The sequence below is a fragment of the Anabrus simplex genome, chromosome 1 (genome assembly GCF_040414725.1).
Source record: "Anabrus simplex isolate iqAnaSimp1 chromosome 1, ASM4041472v1, whole genome shotgun sequence".
Lineage (NCBI taxonomy): Eukaryota > Metazoa > Arthropoda > Insecta > Orthoptera > Tettigoniidae > Anabrus > Anabrus simplex.
In genome coordinates, this window is record NC_090265.1 from 429,230,614 (window position 1) to 429,254,316 (window position 23,703).

The following is a 23,703-nucleotide window of genomic DNA, read 5'->3' on the forward strand; positions in this document are numbered from 1 at the left end:
AAAGAGGCTGTTGTCTCCCACCAGGTAGCCCTTTGCTGATCCATTGAATGGGAAGGTATACAGCCTATCCTTCCCATCAGTTCGTTAGGTGGGCTTCCCTCGAGTTTGCCATCAACTCTTGTTTCATGGTTACTAAAATGCCTAAAAATTGAACTATGGAAAAGTTTAGTGATAAAAACCACCATTTTAATAATAAATAGAACAAATAAAAAGCATTAAATGCTGTACAATGATAAGGTCATGGAATCATCTTTCTTTTTATATCACTGAAGTAGTAATATTGTAATATTCCTTTAATATATAGAGTTGTAATCTACAACATGTGTTTTTCACATTCATGCTCTTTTTCTTATGCAGCTGGATTACAATCTTATATACTGTATACACACCTGATAAAATTATGGGTTCAACACTGTTGTATTCCCTAAGTACCCACAAAAACAACTTGGCAAGGTCTAAAGAGTAGATGAACTGTCTCAATGGCTTTCCACTTCCCAAAACAGTGAACTCGGCCTGTTCTGAATTATCTGAAAAAGAAAAGGAACTGCAGTTTCTGATGCAAGTAATCATCATCCAAATAAGAATGCATACACAAGAAAAATGAAATGATATTCTTATAATACAGTTCCAATATTCAATGGTGTAGCAAAGAAGTGAGGGGAGCTTTACTGGCTCATGAAACCCCACCTTGTTTGATCAATAATTTGGTTCCAATATTATTCAAAATTTTAAAACTAACTATTCAGTCATTTCTTTGCAGAGATACTGTAATAAAGAGTATATTCTCCACATGCCCATCTTCATAGCCCCAGCATGCTCAAATTTTCCCTCTCAAGTTCACTTTAGCCTTGTAATAACTTGGTGAATATTTTCAACTTCACAAAAGTACACTGCTGTTGTCTTGCAGTACCTATATTCTTAATGTATACAAAATAACCATCATGTAGATCATGCCCTTAGCAATTTCATCCCTCATCCATACGTGTAACAATGCCTTTCTTTCTACTATCTTTTTGAACTGTGTGTTCCCTACAATCACCTGATTCCTATTTAAAAACCTTTTTTTTTTTTTTGCTAGTTGCTTTACGTCGCACCGACACAGATAGGTCTTATGGCGACGATGGGACAAGGAGGGGCTAGGAGTGGGAAGGGAGAGGCCGTGGCTTTAATTAAGGTACAGCCCCAGCATTTGCCTGGTGTGAAAATGGGAAACCACAGAAAACCATTTTCAGGGCTGCCGACAGTGGGGTTCGAACCTACTATCTCCCGAATACTGGATACTGGCCGCACTTAAGTGACTACAGCTATCGAGCTCTAAAAACCTATTAACACATCTTTTTAAATTTATACTGCCACGTGAACTTTTCGCTATGACAAAGACTTTTGTGACTGTCTGCATAAGATTTGAATGGTGCATCGAGTGTCCCCTCTGTGAAAGATGATATTTCCTTATCATGACGACCTTTTTCGCTTCTAAGGACCTTTAAATAGGATATCTATTTAATCCAGGATTTTCACCGTCTTATAACACTAGTCTCTAACAACAGAGGCTGCTTGGATGAGATAAGGAGACACTTTGCCCTGGCCTGCGTGGAGACTGCCAAACTCTGCAAGATATGGGAGGGACAGTACCACCACCAAATATATGAAACTGAAGCTGGTAAATACATTGATATTTCAGATCGCTACATACACCGCAGAGACATGGACAGTTAAAACAGCAGCCAGGAAGAAGATAGAAGCGCTGGAAATGTTGGTCTACCACAGAGTGCTACACATATGTTGGACGGAACACTGAACCAACAACTCAATTCTTGATGAGATCTGAATCAAGGACAGAGTCATGGAGAAGATCATCCGAGCATTCTTGAGATACTTTGGATATATTTCAAGGAGGAAGGAAGACCTCAGGAACGGGCACCTGCAAGATGGGTTGATTAGATAAGGACACTAGTTGGAAAGTCTCTATTTGAGGCTTCACAAATGGCCAAAGATCGATCACCATGGCGAAAACTACGAAGGGTAAAAAAAAAAAAAGGGAAAGAGAGAGAGAGAGATAACAGTATCACATTTCAAATGCTTCCAGGCATTTAGCTTTGACGTGGGTTGATATTCAAGTTTTAGAGCTATATAATGCATCTGACAAAATGAACGTACATAGGATCCTAATTAGGAGCCATACAGTACCTAGCCAAGAAAGCACATTGAGCCCCAAGCAAACCAGTCTGGAGGCGCGCGGCTGTGAGCTTGCATCCGGGAGATAGTAGGTTCGAATCCCACTATCGGCAGCTGTGAAAATGGTTTTCCGTGGTTTCCCATTTTCACACCAGACAAATGCTGGGGCTGTACCTTAATTAAGGCCACGGCCGCTTCCTTCCAACTCCTAGGCCTTTCCTATCCCATCGTCGCCATAAGACCTATCTGTGTCGGTGCGACGTAAAGCCCATAGCAAAAAAAAACCAGTCTGAACTCCAGACTACTGATTCACCACCTGCAAAGCTACCCACGACAGGGCTAGCAGCCGCTAGCACAAAGGACGACTATGCAAGCATATACCCTGCAAACCGCTACGAGCTACATTTCATAGCACCAAGAGCAATTGTTCTGACAGCTTGATGCCCTGGGTTCATGACTTGCCTGTGGTGTCATCCACATAAAAAGCTAGCCTGGCATAATTCAGGCAACAAGTTGTAACTAAGACCAGTCCACAAGTGCATTTGACCACCTGATGTCCCTATGCACCCCTCCAACCACTATTCTTATTGCCACAAGTAAATTCCCTTTCCCACCATGCCAAAGCACCAGGATAAGCTCAATGGACCGAGTAGCCGGGTCCCTGGAACCATTACTCTCAACAAGATTGCCAAAATTTCAGAGATAATAACCCAGGCCTCTACCCCTTCCCCTAGTAGCCCTGCCAACAGTCAAAATCAATCTCTATCACCAATGCCCTGTAATGATTCAACTTCCACCTCATACTTTTCCTCTGATGTTGTGCCTCCAAATGACAAATATCCTTTTCGCTAAATCAGAAATGACTGCACATTTCCCGTATTGCCTAAATGTAAAATTATCATGTTCCCACTATCTCTCTTTGGACCAGTGCCTATATTACGGCGCACTATCCAACAGGCCATCTCAGAAGTCATCCTGACACATTGTATTAATTGAAGATTGAATATTGATGATTTGTCTGAAAAACCAAACATCCTTTTTGACTTCCTTATCTTAGTTTTCAAAAGCTTCAAGTTGACAAGTAGGCGATCGATCTTCCATGTTATACACAACACCTTCTCGCATTACTTGCCCTTACCACAACACACCCCTGACCCACCTTAAACTACTCCCCTTACTCCCTAACCCCCTCATATCCCATACCTATGTTCAGTTTTGAGTTCTTACTTCCTCTTGTACTTCATGGCAAGGCTAAATAATGTTGAGCCTCATAGTATTACTCGCCATAAGACCTATCTGTGTCGGTGCGACGTAAAGCAAAAAAAAAAAAAAAAAAGGATATTACTTATCTTACCATTTTTCACTGTTTTTTATTTCTTATTTTTAATTTACTTAATTTTCCTTAGATCTCATAAAATCCATATCAGTACTGATCGGTTCATATCCTACAACATATTCCAAGAGTTTTTATATATACCAATATGCACCTTTTGAAGTACCAAAAACAAAATCATATCATTTGTTACCTAGGAACAAGTTTATGCCTTGCATAACAACAATTGTGAATTATGCTGCATCCTTTTTTAACCTCAAGATCTACAGCAACAATGCTCAAGAACCTACGATATCTACAAAAAAATTATCTTCACTAAAATGTGCTACATGAACTTCAATTATGAATTCTTCAAGAAAAGTGTCGTAAGTGTTACAATTACCCTTTAATGTTTTTTGTGTGTTGACTTCTTGTTTGTCATTTTTGTATCGGCTGATGACAACATGGACATATGTCGAAACCAGTCCCATAACATATTAAACATGTTGCAACATTAATTTGTGCAACAATTTATTATTGTATTGAATAGGCGGAACACATCTTTCTCTTTTTAGCATTGTAACGAACAGATTTTTTTTTTTTTGCTAGGGGCTTTACGTCGCACCGACACAGATAGGTCTTATGGCGACGATGGGATAGGAAAGGCCTAGGAGTTGGAAGGAAGTGGCCATGGCCTTAATTAAGGTACAGCCCCAGCATTTGCCTGGCGTGAACGAACAGATAAGGCCAGTTAACTGCAAGCCTAAACGCGTTCACTTATATTCTGGCACTCACAAGTTACATTAGCAAAAGTTCCTAATTGACTTGTTGCATATTTACAGTTATCTTTTCACATGAGGGCTTTGGACCTCCAATGGCAGCTTTAAAAATATATATATATTTTTTTTTTTTTTGTATTTTTTACATATATATAATATTATGTACAATGTATATACAGTACTGTATAATGGTTACTATTTACAATGTAAGGATATGTTTGCATAAGTCATTTATCATCTACATCTGATATATTATCACTGAAGTGGAAATTATAATCGTTACTTTTGGAATTCGAGTTCTCACGGTCAATAATTGGAGGCTGTGTCATTAACGTATTTTCTGAGAGATGATCATTCTCCCAATAATAATTCTCAGTTTTCTGTACGTGCATTACACACTTTTTCCACAGTTCAGGTGTCACAGAATGTAAAGTTTCCTCACATAGATCTCTGATTACATTTTCATGGTTCCCTTTTTTTTTGTATATCTGCCACATTAACCCTTGCTATTTTATTTTTTCACACAAGCCCAAATGAGTTGTATGGCATTTAACTCGCAATCCGTGACAGGCAACCACACCAATTCAACATCTTCGCGCAATTCTTTCGTAATTTGGTCGGGTCTCTTTTGCGGAATTCCAAAATAAGGCTTAGCATGATCAATCAGGGCGGCTTTTGTAAACATGTTGTAGTTAGAGGCATCAGGGGGCAGAGAAATGTTCATTTTCTCTATCCAGGAAATAATATTAGTCTTCAGCCAAGCCATCGTTGGTTTTATTTTTTTTTGTTTCTAGGTCAAGCATCGTATGGTAAGGTGCCTGACCAATCTCAATAGCAGACTTCAGTGGGAGTTTCATTAAAGTCTTCCAAAACCATTTCTCAAAATGCCAAGAATTCATCTCCTTGTGATGGTCTGCAGTCCCTTTCTTTCCTACAGCGCAGAGTTCCGCCCCTTCCAAAAACCCGTCTTCACTACTTAAATGTAGTATAATTACATGTTTTCTGGCACCAGGTGGGGGTTTCTAAAGCCCCCTCTCCATCCAAAGGTCTGAAGTTTTTTTGTTTCAAATCGCTGTATACCCAAAATGTTTTCTTGCCAGGCATATTTAACCACGTGATTTTGACCGTACCAAGTCTCGTCTGTGTAATACACTTTATACCCACTTTCTATGAGTCATTGTATTTTTCTTAAAAATTCAAACCTAAAACCCATGCATTTAATCAGCTGACAAAGCTTTGTACGTGACAAAATTGGGAAGTCCAGCAAATTTTTTTTAACGTTTATCCTTCAATTGTTTTATAATTGGAAACAGTTTTGCCAGAAAAGTTTCGTGAATAGACCTGCGGATTACTCCAATAATGAATTGATCCACTTGAATACTCGGTCGTCCGCTCGATTATCCTCTTCCTCTTAGACGGGGTCGATAAATCAGCACAAGAATTTTTCGCATTTTCCACTAACTTCATGCACTGATCCGAGACAAATGCCAAGACAATTTGCACTCATTGGCATACAGGATATCGGGTTTCACGCACCCTTTCTCCCACTAGCGTGAAAAAGCAAATTGCACTTACAATCGTATGGATTTCACCTTCCGTCAAACATGACCTACAGGGCATTTTTAACTCTGTCTTAACTGAGTAATGTCCGGCTCTGTGGCTAATTGGTTAGCGTGCTGACCTTGGTCACAGAGGTCCCGGGTTTGATTCCCGGCAGGGTTGGGAATTTTAACCATCATTGGTTAATTTCGCTGGAACGGGGCCTGGGTGTATGTGTCGTCTTCATCATCATTTCATCCTCATCACGAAGTGTAGATCGCCTACGGGCGTCAAAATCAAAAGACCTGCACCTGGCAAGCCGAACATGTCCTCGGACACTCCCGGCACTAAAAGCCAAACGCCATTTTATTTCAACTGAGCAATACAGCCAGTGATACTGAAAGCCCATATGAACGCAAATAACTACACAAATAAGTCTCAAAATATCACGATTGACCTGCTTGTCATCCTATCATTAAAGGGAGCTCAGGCAAAGGGGTTTGCCCGCTTACTGGACAACCCTTTGCTCAAGCTGCTTGACACCCTTGAGTGCATATCGCTCGCTCGCTTTCAAATTAAAATCCGTATAAAATACAGGAATAATTGTAAGTTTTTGGTATACAATGATTTGAAACAAAAAACTTCAGACCTTTCTGATGAACTCAATCTCGAAATCAGAAGACCACCCAGTATCAAACGAGCAGCATTTCACAAAAACAGTAACTTTTTCCCAACATGTGCAAAGTAATTAAACTTCAGAAATATATTTATAATAGTGTATTCCATAATCCACCTAAACTGCATGAAAATTGGACAGTGCGTTTTCATGCAATAGTACTACAAACTAGTTGTTTACAAAAAAAGGGCAAAAAATTTTATACTTTTGCATTCCGCCTAATATAATTTTCACAAGAAACATAATAAAAATATGCAAATACCACCAAAGAACATAGAATAAAACTAGCTTTACGATGGTGTGATTATAGTTTAGATTGGTGGACTGGTTCAAATTTTATTAGCGCTTAAACTCGACCTCATTACGTAATGAGGAAATCCGCAAGCAGGCTCAAGTTGTAAGACTGCAGGACAAAATAACAGTGCATGACTGAGATGGTATGGACATATGCGACGTATAGGTGATAACAGATTACAAAAAAAAATGTACGATCTAAAACTGGAAGACAAAAGACCAAGAGGGCGACCAAGACTCGGGTACAAGGACATTGTGAAGATTGACATTCAACAGACAGGACATACTTTGGAAAGCATCGAAGAAGGAGAGAAGTTCAGAGACCGCAACTGGTGGAGAAGCCTCGTTCGCCGACCCATCGCTTAAGATGGAACGAAGTGGGATATGTATGTATGTATGTATTAAACTCTACTGCACATACTTTCTGTGCCGACAGTAGTCACTCAGCCCACAATCTCACAACAACTCAAACCGATGAGCAGCCTAGTGCACCACAATCTGACCTGCTCACAACATCCGAAGCTCCAAGTTACAATCATCAATGCAAACTGCTGCCTCCCACAAGGTCTGGACCAGAACGAATCCAATAAAACCTCATATCCGTCCTTCCCTGGTAACAACGTGTTACAACTGCCTCCACCTACATCATTCAGCCTCAGAATGCACAAGCGATATCCGCTGCAATAGATGTGGTAACCACCATCACCTCTCTCAATGCATGGTTCCATAGGAACAGGCGAAGTGTGCACATTGCCATGGCAATCACACAGCTTTATATCACTAAGAAGGCCATTAAGACACACTATGCCAGATGTGAACATCAATTACAACTGCAATCACAACCTCAACCACCCCAATCAATCCTAGGCCTCAAAATACCCCCACCCCATACCCTTAACCACAACAAACCCTGTCCCACAGACTTACTCAGAGATGGAACTTCTTAAGTCACTACTTTCCCTCCTACCAAACTTCTGTCATCCATAGAACCCCTTCCCCCCACCCCAATGTTGCACGTCCCAACAAAATCCAGAGACCACATAACTTACAAATCCACGGCCTCTACTACCCACAAATAAATTTTTATTTGCTAGTTGCTTTACGTCGCACCGACACAGATAGGTCTTATGGCGACGATGGGATAGGAAAGCCCTAGGAGAAGGAAGGAAGCAGCCGTGGCCTTAATTAACGTACAACCCCAGCATTTGCCAGGTGTGAAAATGGGAAACAATGGAAAACCATCTTCAGGGCTGCCAACAGTGGGATTCGAACCCACTATCTCCCGGATGCAAGCTCACACCCGCGTGCCCTTGACCGCCCACAAATTAAACAAAATCCTACTGAATATACCTTAAACAGATCATTCCAAAAAACAATCTCGTCTTCCTCAATACAAAACGTCCATGCTCCAAGAGCCCCATGTTAAATCGAAATTTGAGACCGAATAGGTCAGTAATTTCAAAGTTCTACCACAGCTGTTGCTCTTCGAGCAGCAGCAGTCACTCTGCGAGGCTCAGGCTCCTCATTAGAACAGGAAGACCAAGTTCACTGATGCAACAATACCTTTTACTTCAAAAATTCTGTTTTGACTTTTGCTTCTGACATTCCTGTTGTACATCTTGCACCAACAATCATCTTCTGTACAGGGTTGAGCAAACATTTTCACTTAATTTGAGTTTGTGAGTGATGAATTACTACAACTATAAAATCAAAAGTAAGTTTGTTCGTTTTACAAAGCTACACGCCTTCACCGATCAGTACCAAAATTTACACGTAGGTGTAAAGATAGTTATATTGTAAACTTCTAATTTTAACTCCATGTTTCAAGGGGGCATAAAAAAAAAATTAAATCCATAAAACAGGTCAAATATCAAAGATGTCTTAGAAAGACCATACACAGCCCATTTTATGCCCCTCACTGCGAAAACATTTTAAGGACCTATTTCCAAAAAACTCCCCACTCTTGGACACTGATCAACTGATTAGCCGTAACCATGATAACTCAAGTTCAAGATATCTCATTTAACTTTCACTTTAGCTCTGTAAGAGGCAGTGCCCAAAAAAAATGGCAGGGCTAACTACAACAAATGCGCATTTTGTGGGGACAACTCTCAACATATTCAAAAAACTTTTCTTTACAACTTCAAGGCCTATTGTGATAGGTACTTTACAGCTGGATTTTGCTCTAAGATACAATTTAGCACGTCATTCTCTGGATAATTAACTTCAATTCCATGAATGATCTTGGAATGACTGCTTTCAGGTGTGGATTACTTGCTTCAATCTTATGTACCACAGTTTTCCATTTCTCTTAGTTTCTTAATTCTAAAACAATGCTCTTATTATGTACTAGTAAGATGCCCGTGCTTCGCTACGGTATTATACTGAAATTTATAACTGAATGCTTAACATTTTATATATAATCTGCCAAAATTCGCGATCCGACGGCAAAGTTCCTCCCATTTTCCAATCTTTCCTTCCAGCAATCTATTTCGTACTTCCCGTGCTAGCTCCAGGTATTCCACCCGGTCAGTTGGGTCCCTAAATCTTTTCCTATAAGCATTTTTAACACTTAAGCGTCGATGTGTACATCTGCTTTTTCCGCGGTAAACTGCTGAAATGCCGTATCCATTTTTCAGGTTGTTGTGCGCTACGGATGTTCGTAATTTCATTTGTAGATGATAATCAAAGCCATATTTTATGTTCAAAGTTACTCTTTTTGTGTCCCCCCATTGGGGTGACATATGGTTATTAGGTTGACTATGCAACAGAGAAAGCGCAAGTCACCCCTACAGGGGTGACAGCCTTTTTACCTTTGTTGTTGTGGAACACTGTGCTCTGTACTGTGAGCTGTTCAATTACGCGCCTTTCAATGAGTTCCTTGTAATTTACAGTTTTGTGACAAGAAATTAATTCATGTTATGTGTTTCTGTGTTGAGTAAGCCATGATTACCGATAGAGAGATCGAACAACAACCTGAAAAGGGTTCGAGTGTTGAATCAAGAGATGTTGACATCTAGGATTTGCAATGTGATGCCACCTTTTCCGAGTCAGAATTCAACAGTAGTTTGTGTAGTGAGGACACTAGCAAAGATTCCGGTGCTGCATCGGGCAATGATTCAACCAAATCATCAGCCAGTGACAATTACTGGGGAACATTCCCAGGTTTGCAGAAACATTTTTTTAATTCACACGTAGCCCCGGTTTACAATTTCATCTGAGTGCTAAATCTCAACCAGTATGTAAGAATAAAGCAATAACAGACTCCAATCCACATTATTTTCCTTGCCATTAATAATTGAAATCTGATGGTTGCGTATGTCACCCCATATGGGGTGACAAATGTCAGAGAAATTCCACTGTTTGTTGCGCAATGCCCAGCGTGCTGAGAAAGGAATGGGCACTGCGCTGCATTCTATGAACACCTTACGTGAACAAGCAATGCAATACAACAGCGAATGGTAGCGCTAGTTTCGTGCGACAGCCTAAAGTTGAAAGGCCTGGACACACTGCCGTGTCACCCCATACTATATTTTGTATGAGGGTCCGTCACCCCACATGGGGTGACATCGTCTTCAAAGTGTTAATATGGATCAAATCCCTGAGGAGGTGGAGCGTGATGTCATCTGGGTGCCTTGGCGGTACTGAAACCGCGGCCAAACTGCATTGGTGGTCATCACCCGACCAGGTCCCGTTTCCAGCGCGGTCCGCACATTTTAATGACGGTCCAGAAGATTATTATTATTATTATTATTATTATTATTATTGATGGTCTGGAACCCACAGCAAAATGCAAGACCGCTACTTGGCGGTATATTACATCTGCTGCCATTGTCACTGCCGACAATGTGACCGGCACCATTGTCATGCGTAGGCAAGTGCGCGGGATTTCTGGCGATACGAATTATATACTTCCGTGCATTACTAACCTTGTTATAGAGGTGAACAATTGGACGTTTATCATTTATTTCAAAAATGTTTAATTTTTTATTTATATGCCAGGAGAATCTACTGTAATCTAAGTTCTCCAAAGGAAAAGATGGCTCTTGAAAACAAACCCAGGAAAGATGAAAAATGATCGGTTTACGATCAGAATCAAGTACATTATGAACAGTAAAATCAATTGGTCTCAACTCCTTTTAAAGGAGATTCCAAATACCAATGTTCACATCTGTTACCTTCAGTTTTGAGATATAAGTATCCCCATAAAAAGAATTCACTTTATTTCACTTCCTTTCACACTCCCTCCGTGAAGTGAATTTTCCAGAAAAAAAACTTCTTTATTAGTAAAGGATCTTCTAAATACCAATTATCATGACTGTAACATCTTAAGTTTTTGAGATATGTGTCCTCATAAAAGGAATTCAACTCCTTTTCACCCCCCCCCCCCCACCAGATGATTTTCCCCCACAAATGTGTTTTTCTTTGTTTTTAAAGGAGATCCAAATAATTTTCACGTCTGTAACAAATTTACTTTTTGTTAGATGTAAGTATCCTCATACAACTAATTAAATTAATTTTTTAATTCGTTCAACGCCCCCCCCACCATTGGATTTTCCGAAATCAAAGGAATACATGTTTCTTTACTTTTAAAGCAGATTCCAAATACCAATTTTCACGTCTGCAACATCTTTCAATTTTTGAGATAACAGTATCTTCATACAAATAATTCAACTAATTTTTCAATTCACCCCCCCCCCCCCCAAGTGGATTTTCAAAAGCAATTTTGCAACATAAAGGAAATAATTTATGCAAGGATACTCTGTTGAATGCATTTTAGTAATGATAAACAATGATAATACTTTAATAACAAAGGTTATTGATGACTGGCAGTTCTCCCCGGAGAAATCTTTAACTGTTCAGGTAGACTGCGTGGCTGTGGGCTGGGCCAAAGCTTTTGACCAAATGCTGCATGAACAACTTTTGTTAAAATTAAGGCAGATGAACGTTAGAGGAAGTGTACTGACATGGTTGCGGTCAATTCTCGAGGGTCGAACTCAACGTATTGTGTTTGATGGAGTTCGACCTTCGACCGTTAAAGTAACCTCAGGACTATGTCAAGGCACCGTCTTGGGACCTTTATTATTTAATGCATTTGTCTCTGATTTACCGAAATATGTGACCTCAACCATAACCCAGTACGCTGATGACACTGTAATGTACAGGGATATGTCTGAAGTTACAGTTGGACTTTGACACTATAGCGGTGTGGTGTTACGTCAATGGTCTCAATGTTAAAGCTGGCAAAGGTAAATACATTAGGTTAAGTAGTTCTCGACATCCAGTAGAATGTATATATAACATTAATAATGTACATATTGAGAGAGTTAGGAATAACCATTTCTGACCAACTAAAATGGAACAAACAGAGGAAGTGAGATGAAAAGTTGCCAGGGTGCTCGGTTTTATGCACAGAAGTCTCCGTGGGTGCAAGTCGAATGCTATACGGATGGCCTACCTGACACTAGTGAGACCTTTACTAACGTATCGTCTACCTGCCTGGCAACTTACCACGGCAGCTAACCTTCACAAACTAGAAGGAATCCAATGTCATGCTGAACGACTAATTAACAAGAACAGCTGCCTGCCTTCCTTGTCTAAACAAAGCGATGTCACCTTCTTACACAAGTCCCTCACAGGGGCCATTCACCTCTCACCATTCCCTCGAGACTATCCTTATGCTACAGCTCCATCTGCAGAGGTAAAGGGGTGTGTCATATACCCCCCTTTGCGCAAACCGAGTCCTACAAACTAGGTTCCTTCGTTCGTTCAGCACGGCTTTGGAACAATTTCCCCGCCAACATTAAATATAGAAATGTAAATATAGTTAAATGTAATGTTAGGAAGCATATGCAGTGAGAAAATGCATGTGTATATGTGGAAGAATGAACCAGGGAGTGAAAGGTTGTGTAAATGAGAAATATGTACACATTAGGCTATACTTCGTTATTTTACCCGTAAATAGTGTATGTCTGTTATAGTTTAGGATTTATGTAATTACCGTATTTACTCGTGTATTAGACCCTTTTTTCCCCCACTTTTACAGCCAAGAATAATAAAGGGGGGTCCAATATGCTATAACCTCAAAATTTTGTGCAGCAAACACATGACTTCTAAGTTATAAAGAGCTATAAATTGTACATGTAAACATTCTATACTATTATTTAACAAACTTAGAATGTATTTAAGTTATACTGGCTATTTTCGACAGAAGGCAGTGTTTCTAAACGTAAAAAGACAAAAAATGGTGAACACGACTTTTAGGCCTACGCTACATATATAAAAGTCTGTTTAAGTTACTCGTATCACGTCATTCATTACATCTCATTAATTCCTCTGGTGAGGTTGACGTCAGGAAGGGCATACGGCCGTAAAAACTCGCTACGAAGATTCGCCTCACTTCATACTCGATCCCGTGGAAGAAAAGGACAAAGGTATCGTGTTATCATAGAATTAAATATTGATACAAAAGAACTTAATGGCCAGTCATTTGTCTCTGTCAGTTCAGCAGTAGACCTACCACACAGTAAACCTGATCACTGCTTTCATTTGAATTATAGCCTTGCGCCACCAACTTCCCTGCCTTGCTACCGGCGTGTCGGCATTCTAAGTCACGTCATTTTCACTGCTATCTCTCGTCAGTCACGTCAGCCATGCTGAGCCATGCACTGTAATCCAGAGCATACAAGGTATATTTCATGCTTGTTCTCTACATTCATCACATCAGGATTTGCGTAAACAGCTGTCCATGAGATAATACAGACCACGTTGTTTAGGTTAGGTATATTATCGCCCAAAAATAAAAATAAATAACAGGAAAATATACTGCATTTATGGATATCTACAGCTGTGACGGTAATTTTTATTATCATAATGTTTAATTTTGTACGTTCGTTGTCTCTTTATTTATTAACACATATCCTAGTATGTTTTGTTTGGCGACTCCAAAAATCGTTTTAAGTACGTCGGGACATAAAATTATTATTATTATTTGTTAGGTACGTTGGCGAGTAAAACGATCGTTTTAATTGAATAGTTTTTATCACGTTTTAAACTTACTTCTCTCCAAATATATACCTATAATGGCCCGAGTTACGAGATATTAAATGACCACTTTGTTAATGATCTCGCCTGCTGTATAAATAGCAACAACCGTGAATATTTCTCAACTAAAGTAAACTAGTTTCCTCATCCTGAGGTGATACAGCTCTTTTTAGACACACGCCCAGTGGAGGGGAGTTATAGGTACCGCTTTTACCGCATATCAGCCTTCATGCCATTCGTAAATCTCTGGCAGTACGGTACCGGGAATCGAAGTCAGACCCCTGAAAACAGAAAGTAATTGTTCTAGCCATTACGCTGACGGACATTATTAACTACAAAACACAGACATATAGCATGACTGATGCATGCTTGCAATGTGCGGGTTGGATACGAAGCTAGGCCTATTCATCTATTTGTGCGACGTCATCAGAGCTGCAGTAGACCTACGCTACAGAGGCGGATATTTCTTAACTACAAAACACAGATGTACTGCATGGATTTGACATGTTTTTCATTGCGTCAGTCGTACGGACGAAACTATTCACAAATTTGTGCGATGTCATCAGGCTGCAATAAGACTTGTACCCGCTTCGAAGCGGAATAGTCATCGTTCTCTGACGAATTACGTTTGGGGGGGGGGGTCTTATAGGCGAGATTTATTTTTTCATTTTCATCTCAAAAAGCCAGGAGGGGGGGGAGGTGTCTAATACACATGTAAATATAGTATTTCAAAGGTCAGGGGGCACTATGTGTAGGGGGCTTGTCCTTTTCCCCTGGCCTTCCATAGATACTGTGATGGTTTATTGTAAAATAAATAAATAACGAATGAATGAATGAATGAATATATCCAATGAATAGATCAATACAAATCCAGAATACAATTTAAATGAAATTAATGAAAAGTTAAATTTATTAAACAAAATCTTCAACCCATTTCTTTGTAAACATACGCCCAACACCACAGTCCAGCCCCCAATGAATAAGCTCTTTACCTATCTCCCCAGCCCCTCCTTCCTTGCCCCCTCCCATCAGGAGCTCCAGTTCTCTGAACCAAACAACTTGGTTTGCACTAGTCTGTGTTAAGTAGCTTGCCATCTGACTCGGCAATGGGAGGTAAGCTTGTTATTTGACTATTTAACTCGACACTCCACACCCCTTTCCTCTCTTTTTTAATGAATCAATTAGGGTTTTTCCTTTCTTTCACAGACATTTCTAAGCTCTGCAGTATTTAATGAAGTTTCAATACCTTATTGGCAGCTAACCACATCTTTATACAAGCCTCACATTAGAAATGTTTTTCTCATAAACTGATATTTATTTCTTTGACAACATTAAGAACCTATTTAACATTACTCAAGACAAGAGGATTTACTACCCTAGTGCAAACATAATGAACTTATAAATAGTAATCTTCCATTTTAATATTATCCAGTTGGACTATGAACTCAATCTTCAAGATAATAGTGTACCATATGTCTGTAGCACATATCATTCCTCAACATAATTTTTAATTGTTTTGAATTATTACCACGTTTTTATATTTTCTACTGAAGATGGTCCAAATTAGGGCTGAAACATGTATAGATTTTAAATCTTAAGTGTCAAAACATTTTACAATATTGAATAGGAGGAAAACTTTGTAATAAATTATTATACAACTAAGCCAGGCCATTGCTGGCAAGATGTAGTGTTTACAGTGCACTATGTCCTCTGATATGACTTACTTGACTTATTTCCTGTGGTACCCTCTGGAGCATAGGGCCTTGGCAAAATTTCTCCACACAGTACGGTTCCTGGCCATTCTCTTCACTTCGCTCCAGGTCTTGTCAACCTCAGCGATTTCCTTTTCGATCGTCCTCTTCCAGGTCTTCTTGGGCCAACCTCACTTTCTGGAGCCTTGAGGGTTCCAGTCCAGTGCCGCCCTCTCAACAACTCCATCCGGCTTCCTTAATGTGTGTCCGATCCAGCGCCATTTCCTCTCCTTGATCTGGATGTCAATCAGCTGCTGATTGGTCATGGTCCAAAGATCTTCATTTGAGATTATGTCCGGCAACCTCACATTTGTTATGTGACGCAGACATCTATTAATGAACACCTGTAGCTGTTACTGATCTGTTTTGTAACTTTCCATGTTTCACAGCCATACAGAAGAATCGACTTTACATTGCTGTTGAAGAGGCGAAGATTAGTCTTCCTGGAGATGTTTCTATTCTTCCACACGGGGTAGAGCTGGACAAACGCACCATTTGCCTTCCGGATACGGCTTCGAACATCTTCCTCTGCTCACCCATCCATTGTAACTATACTTCCAAGGTAGAGGAAGGACTCAACTCTCTCTGGTATGGGCTAGAATAAAATTGTTACTTTCATTGACCTGTCTCAGTCTTATACTTGGCTTTGACAATATGAAAGTGGCTGAGGTATGAGTGACAATAGTAATGCCATTCCTAATGCAGCCAGTCCCTGCTATGAATGGTGTGAAAATGTTGCTCATAGGGTCAGTTGGTGCATGCATTTCAGTGGGCTTGGCAGACTGATGTACAATAGCAACATCTGGCTCAGTGAGGAAAGCAACGGGAAACTAACTCACTGATGGTTATGAATTTCATGTTTTTGGTCCGTATTGAACAATATATAAGTAATAATAATAATAATAACTTAAATGTTTCCACCTTTTCAATACAATATATTCACAAAATTACAAAATTATACGGTACTAGTTTCGACCCATCTAGGGGTCATCATCAGCCGTATTGGAGCAAAGATCATTTGTGGCGAAATCCTAAGACAATATTATTTTAAAGAATAACAAGTGAAATGAGATGTTATGGTAATAGTTAATAATACAAGGAATATACATAATCAGAGGTTTTTAACAAAGAATAAAGTATAAATGGGGTGTTGTAAAAATTATAATCATGGAAATCAGTAAGTTCTTGTATTGAAATGAAATAAAATACAACAAGTTTTCAGCCATCGGCCAACACATGCAAGATTATAACCATAATTTCACCAATATTGAACAAGACATGGACATCCTCGTATTAGCAAACAAGGGCCCTTTACTGAACATAATGGAAAATTACTACATACACCTAGACCAATACTTTAATGCCAGTCACAACCTCAATGAAATCTCTGAGAAACCCAACATACTCTTCGATCTATTTATCACTTTCCTCAGAAACAATAATGCAGCCAACCTAAACTCAATCCTAAATTTAATCAAAAGTACTTTTCCAAGACAATTACACTTTCTCCCGCACCCTTCAGCCCCACCTTAAGCCCTCTTCCTAAGCCATATTTCATTTCAATACAAGAACTTACTGATTTCCATGATTATAATTTTTACAACACCCCATTTATACTTTATTCTTTGTTAAAAACCTCTGATTATGTATATTCCTTGTATTATTAACTATTACCATAACATCTCATTTCACTTGTTATTCTTTAAAATAATATTGTCTTAGGATTTCGCCACAAATGATCTTTGCTCCAATACGGCTGATGATGACCCCTAGATGGGTCGAAACTAGTACCGTATAATTTTGTAATTTTGTGAATATATTGTATTGAAAAGGTGGAAACATTTAAGTTATTATTATTATTATTACTTAAACTAACTCACTCCTCATTTCCCTAGTACGCCTCTTCAGTGACACCTAGGCCATCTATGACAGCTAATGGCGAACCTGTTGAGGAAACAACCAGCCTTCGGGCTGAATACCCAACATACATACACACAACTAAGACAGCTGTCAATATGGAAACCATGAATATTATACCTTGTGGTATTTTAAATCTGACAAAACAGCAAAGCTTTCCACATGCATTACCTTACATAGATATTGGTATATATAATTCTCTTCACTTTAATTACCTTTTTCAATTAGATCATGCATTCTTCTAATTAATGCTGGAATAACATGGCTGGATTCCAAGCTGAAGTTATCATATGGCCCAAAGACATTGCACGGCACAACTGAGGTATAGCAGCATCCATGCTGTTCATGGTAACCACGATTTGCAATGTCTATCAGTCTCTTGGCATAACTGTAGCCGAAGTTGGAGGGATGTGGAGGGCCATTATGAATCTACACAACACACAAACACATTTGTAAGTACATTAACTTTGAAATTCTGAGATCAACCGTTCATAAACAAATCTTCTACGTCATATTAGTATAGTTTTAAAGCCATCCAATTCATACCTGTGACTACCATCATAGAAAATGGAAAATGATTCCTTTTCTACTATGTAATGTGGTGTTGATAAACAATTCAGCATTTTGAGTTTGTCGTGCAAGCCTGCACGAGACCCAGAATACTTCTTGCTGTATGATAGTGTAATTTATTTGCATGACTTATCAATACATAGGATGCAAATAAAAAAAGTGAGGTAAAATTTTAATTCATAAAGAGACTTATGACCTATATTTGACTGACAGTGAACAGAGAGAGAGAGAGAGAGAGATCCTCTTTCGGGTTGAACCGTGCTGTGTGTTTCTTTGTATCTGATATACAGGTTGCCGATGTCTCAAATATATTGCAGTATTCGTTATCAAGGCAACTGATGTAACCCTACTCGATCCAAGGTAATCAAGTTTCCCCAGGTAGGTGAAATCAACTATGAAGGTGTTCACTGTGTCTCACATAATATAGTCTCTTCCTCCCCATAGCCAGGTTGCTACTCATCATCTTACAAATGTTATCGAACTGCCTAGTAGATTTGAGAACATCCTCCCCGTAAGGGATTCTTATCTTAGATCTGAAGCTTCCACAGCCTGTTAATTTACTATTAAGTTCTCTTATTTAGCACAATTTCTCAAAGCTCCTACATGAAGCAAGAACAGCATAAAAGATTGTGAAATGGTACATGCATGTAACAAGATCAAATCTGTTGCAGTTTGGCCTGTTACAGTGAATCATAAGTTCCTTGACTAATTTTCAGCAACTACAATATGTGAATATGTTATCCTGCTTTACAGGCATAAACCTGTTTACATGTCACTGTGTAATGCTCACCAATTTGTTTATTCATTGTTCATTTTGATCCACTCTTTAACAGCAGTAGTGTACATCCCTTTTGCATATTAAATGATCGATCAAAGAATACCTCCATGACCCATTTATCTTGTAACTGTTTTAGTGTTCTGAAGTTTGATATTGAGTAGGCAGTTAGGTGCATGCAATTATCCCTCCTTCCCCTAACTTTATTGCATTATAATTCTGAAGATAACTATTGTACAATTTCAAAACTTCTGGAGACCTTAAAACAGTTAGTCTCCTGTGGTATCTTCATGTTATGAAATAAAATTCCAGGTAGATTCTTTACTGTTGATAGAAAATTAAAAAATGGTGATGCATACTATTACCCACCCATAAGGGGTAATGGTATGCAGGATTGTGGAGTAATAGTACAGGCACATAATTTGAACAGGATGATGAATTGGGTGTTTTAAATTAACATTTAGAGGTACGTTGCATAAGACGACTTTACTAGGCCTACTACATTACAGTACACAAATAACCTTGTCTTTAAAATCAAACCAATGGTTAAAAATGTTCTTTGTTTTTTTTCACTCACACTTGGCTATTTAGATTGGCAATAATCACAACCAAAATTATGTGGAGTATCAGCTGCATTACAGTTAGAGTGAATCCATCCCGAACACACAACACTACGATACCAGAGCTCATTGTCCTTACTGACTTCAAGACAAAATAAGCACTTAATGTTACCATTATTTTCCTCCCCATGAGTGTCATCCTCATTCAAAAACACAATTTCATCAAACAAATCTTCAAATATTTCTTCTTCTCTTTCATTATATGACCTATCGTTCAAAAAATGTAACACTTTCTTTACTCTCTTCTTATCTTCTTTTGTTTTCCTTATTCTCATGTCAACTGCTTCCACTTTTTGTTTCCTCTTCTTGTCCACCTCTTTAATGATTGCTTTTTTGGGTGTTGCAGTGAGGATTTCTGATTCCTGTTTAGTTCCCCATTTTGTGTTCTGGATACCTGTTCCCTTCAACGTACTTGACTGTGGTACAGGAGATATTTGCATGATGAGAAACTGTAACTGAATTGGAGGTAGCTTGAATTTCATGATCAGGTTCTTTTTCAGTCTCAGCTATAGCCCCACCAGCTCCTGGAAGGATGTCATCAGTGAAAACATCTGCATTCAGTGGGCAAATTCCTGGTTTACCATAACCCCGAAACAGCTCCTGAAACTCCTGCAGTATTTTCAAATGATATTTTAAACAACAGTGGAACATCCCAATTTTTGAAATCCATTGTTTTTCAAAAATAATGCACATTCCCTGTTTTAAGCTGCCTCCAATGGACCAAAGGAGGTCAGATCAAGTGGTTGCATGCTGCCAACGAGGCTGGCACGATTGTCTACAAGTAGTAAGATGGGATCTTCTTTGAAGATTTAGAGTGCAAGAAAATTTTTTTTTTAAAAAAATGCCATAAGCAAGTGAGAAACAATCCTCAGTTATCCACCCCGATTTTGACATCTTGTAAATGCTTCCTGGTGGACCACCACGTGTCATCCCAGCTGTAGCTCTTACTCAAGGGTGGAAAGAACATTCCTGTATTGCTCATAGCACAACGAACAGTAATATTTCTTCCATGCTGCAAGCGTGTAGAACTTCATACTTGTTTCTGACCTTTTGGTCCAAAAATTAAAGGCAGTTTTGAACTTCCATAAAATGAGACAATGTTGCTCATCGTGTATTGGCACTGTCAGTGGCTGCAAATAGCTTATGCAGTGGCCTCCGCGGTATGCACTAGCCATGTGTCTTGGTAGGTGTGCTATTTAACAACTGATGAACCCAACTTAGCACACTGCACAGTGGGCCAGGAATCATATCTAGCTGGACAAAAGTAGTTTTTATCTGGCATGCCTTATGTTTGACATGTACCTGTACTGTTATATACTGTATACTAGGCCCATACTATATACAATATACATACTATATATTATAAATACTCCTTTGATTTGAAAGTAGTCTCGATTTTACAGTATAGTAACACAACATGTCTTCGTCTTTACTCACTGCTCCTAGAAATCATCCTCGTCATCATTGGCACTCTCATTGTTGTCATCCTCATCCTCTTAGTCCGCAGCACACAAAGTTTGAGTTCCGCTGAAATTTGTCGGTTACTGTAGCGACAGCCACACTTCAAATGGCAAAGGCGCATTCTTCTTATGCAAGAAAGGAAAAGCACTTGTTATTACCGGGTCAGAACTTAGCAAAAGACAGTCAAACCCATCTTGAATGTTGTACTCTCGAGATTATTTTCTTGCATGACTCTCCTTGTATCGCCTAATGTGCTTATGCAGAACAGATGTGAGGCTTTTCAGGCATTTGCTCTATTAACCAGCGTTTTGTCTTAGGTCTGACACTAGACTCATCAGAGTGGGATGTGTCAGACCCTACCCACTGATGCTGGGGTGTATGCAGGTGAACTTATCAGAAGCCCATTATAAGAGGCACAGTCTGATAACTGCTGATGACATGCTCTATTGGTGAAAAATATCTAATTCCCTCCATGGGAACTTAGAATTTTCCATAATGTGCTTATGTCTTGCCTCGTGCGCTTCTTCACTCAGCATACCTATTGGCAGGATGGCCAATTCAATTATACTTCCTCCATCTATAAGGATCTTGTGCATGGTAGATGGAAGGAAGTACCATGGATATAACTCAAGATACAGACGTGTCGTGTCTGCAGTAAAGTTATAAAATTTATCCACATCAACAGGAGTTACAGTTGATATGGCATGCAGAATCACAGAATCTCTTGATTATTTCTTCGCTGATTCCGGTAATTCTAGCCGATTTGACTGGGTCACGAAACAATCTTCGAGCAGTATTCCCGTCATTGGAATTTCCTACTCCTCCACATCTAGGCTGATCAAGGATTAGACCTATTTCAGAGTGAAATCATGTTACTATCTGCTGTTTCCTCATAGCAACTTTGACGTTGTCTTCAGATTTTCTAATGTGCCATGCTTTTACATCAAGTTGGTAGGCAATATGCAGAAGGCATTCAAAAAATATAATGTATGCATGCAGAGGTGAAAGACCAAATGCAAAATGGCTAACATTATCTCTTTTTAATCTTAACTGAATATCCTTCATGGTTTTTAAGTGTAGCTCCACGTAACATTTTTGTGTTGGCATTTCACTCAAAGAATTGGAGACTTTACCATCAACCATAATCAGGGCAAAGTCTGTAATTACATTAATATTGCATTGAATTGTTGTCATCTGTACATGGGAAACAACCCAAATTTTTAGGGAACGATATACAGGGTCCGCCAGAAAAATGTATACACTCTTTACGGAACAAAAACTACTTATTGTGTGTTTTCTTACATTTAAATTTTTATTACACATGTAATACTGTCTTCAGTTAAACATATGGTTACATGAGATGTTTAAAATGTTCACCGTTGGCTGCCTGACACAGAGCAGAACGACGAGCGGTCACTGCAACTACGTCCGTCAATGTTTGAATGGGGATCTCTGCACATGCCGCTGTAATCTCCTGGCGAAGGGCCTCCAGCGTGCGTGGCTTACGTCGATAGGTTTGATTTTTCACAGTTCCCCACAAGTAAAAGTCCATAGGGGTAAGATCTGGTGACCGTGGGGGGAACTCAATGGGCCCATGTCCTCCAATCCAATGTCCCGGCAGAATGTCATCCAGGAAGCTGGTACTGCTACATGGTAGTGTGGTGGCGCCCTGTCCTGTTGGTAGAAGACTTCATCATCGCCTCCATAAAGCGCACGTACAGCTGGTAAAATTAATGTGCATTACATTCCAAGTACACTGGTCCATTGACAGTACCATCCAAGAAAAAGAGTCCTAGTAAAGACCTCGACAGTCCACACCAGACATTAACCCCTGGTAGATTTACCGCCTTGTCCACATGAATATGCAGATTTTCCAGAGCCCAGTTGACACAGTTATGTCGATTCACTGATCCATTCAGTTTAAACTGGGCTTCATCAGACCACAATAACTTCGTCGCAAATTGTTCATCTTGGCTTACCATTTGCTGATACCATTCGCAAAATTGCATTCGACGATCGGGATTGTCCTCATTAAGCGCATGCAGTAATCGTGGGATGTAAACTTTCCGCTCAGCTGTTTTCAAAATTCGTCGCGCACTTGTACTGCTAATCCCCACATTGCATAGCAGACATTACAACACGCGAGCTGACGAAGCAGGACTGGTAGCTGTGCGCGTTCTTCCCGTTCTTCCTTTGTGAATATCACAAATCGCTCCATGCGTCTCAAACTTCCCAGTAATGCGTTTTAGTTGGGGGTTCTGTTTCAAACTTCCTCCTCCACTTACATTGCACTTCAACGGCATTATCAAACCTGATAAACCACTTCAAAATGTACTTTCGTCGCACGAACGTCAAACGTGCTCCAGCCATTTTGTTTTCCCACTATCGTGATGCAAGTGCCGACATCTGTTGAGTGAAAGACCATACTACAACATTTAAAAACAATAACAGTTGACAATGTCCATATCCCGATATCGTCTAACAAAGAGTGTATACATTTTTCTGGTGGACTCTGTATAACTATATTACAAAACTCACTTCATACCAATTATAAATTACCTCATTTTCTAAGTTTACTTGCCTGAAGCATCAGAATCATCACATTAACTTGGTGTGTAATTGTTATCCTCACTCATTTTCTGAACCAGAGTCTTCCATAAAACACCCAGTAGGGATTCATGGTTTAAGTTTTGTACCATTGAACTAGATTTGCAAAATATTTGCAAGAATGACACCAACAAGCCTGCCTCTCAAACACACGCTCTTCCTGTCTGCATGCACTAACTTTCC

At 39.4% G+C, this 23,703-nt stretch overlaps 1 protein-coding gene across 1 annotated transcript in view; it reads right to left on the minus strand.

Annotated features, from left to right (window-relative positions):
* Positions 1-23,703, minus strand: part of Gmer (GDP-L-fucose synthase-like protein) — a 70,798-nt gene that overhangs the window by 31,875 nt on the left and 15,220 nt on the right. The window contains exons 5-6 of the mRNA XM_067144035.2: positions 17,703-17,916; positions 390-527 (exon numbers count right to left, since the gene is read on the minus strand). Coding sequence (XP_067000136.2) covers positions 390-527; positions 17,703-17,916 — 352 coding nt within the window. The remainder of the gene's footprint in view (positions 1-389; positions 528-17,702; positions 17,917-23,703) is intronic.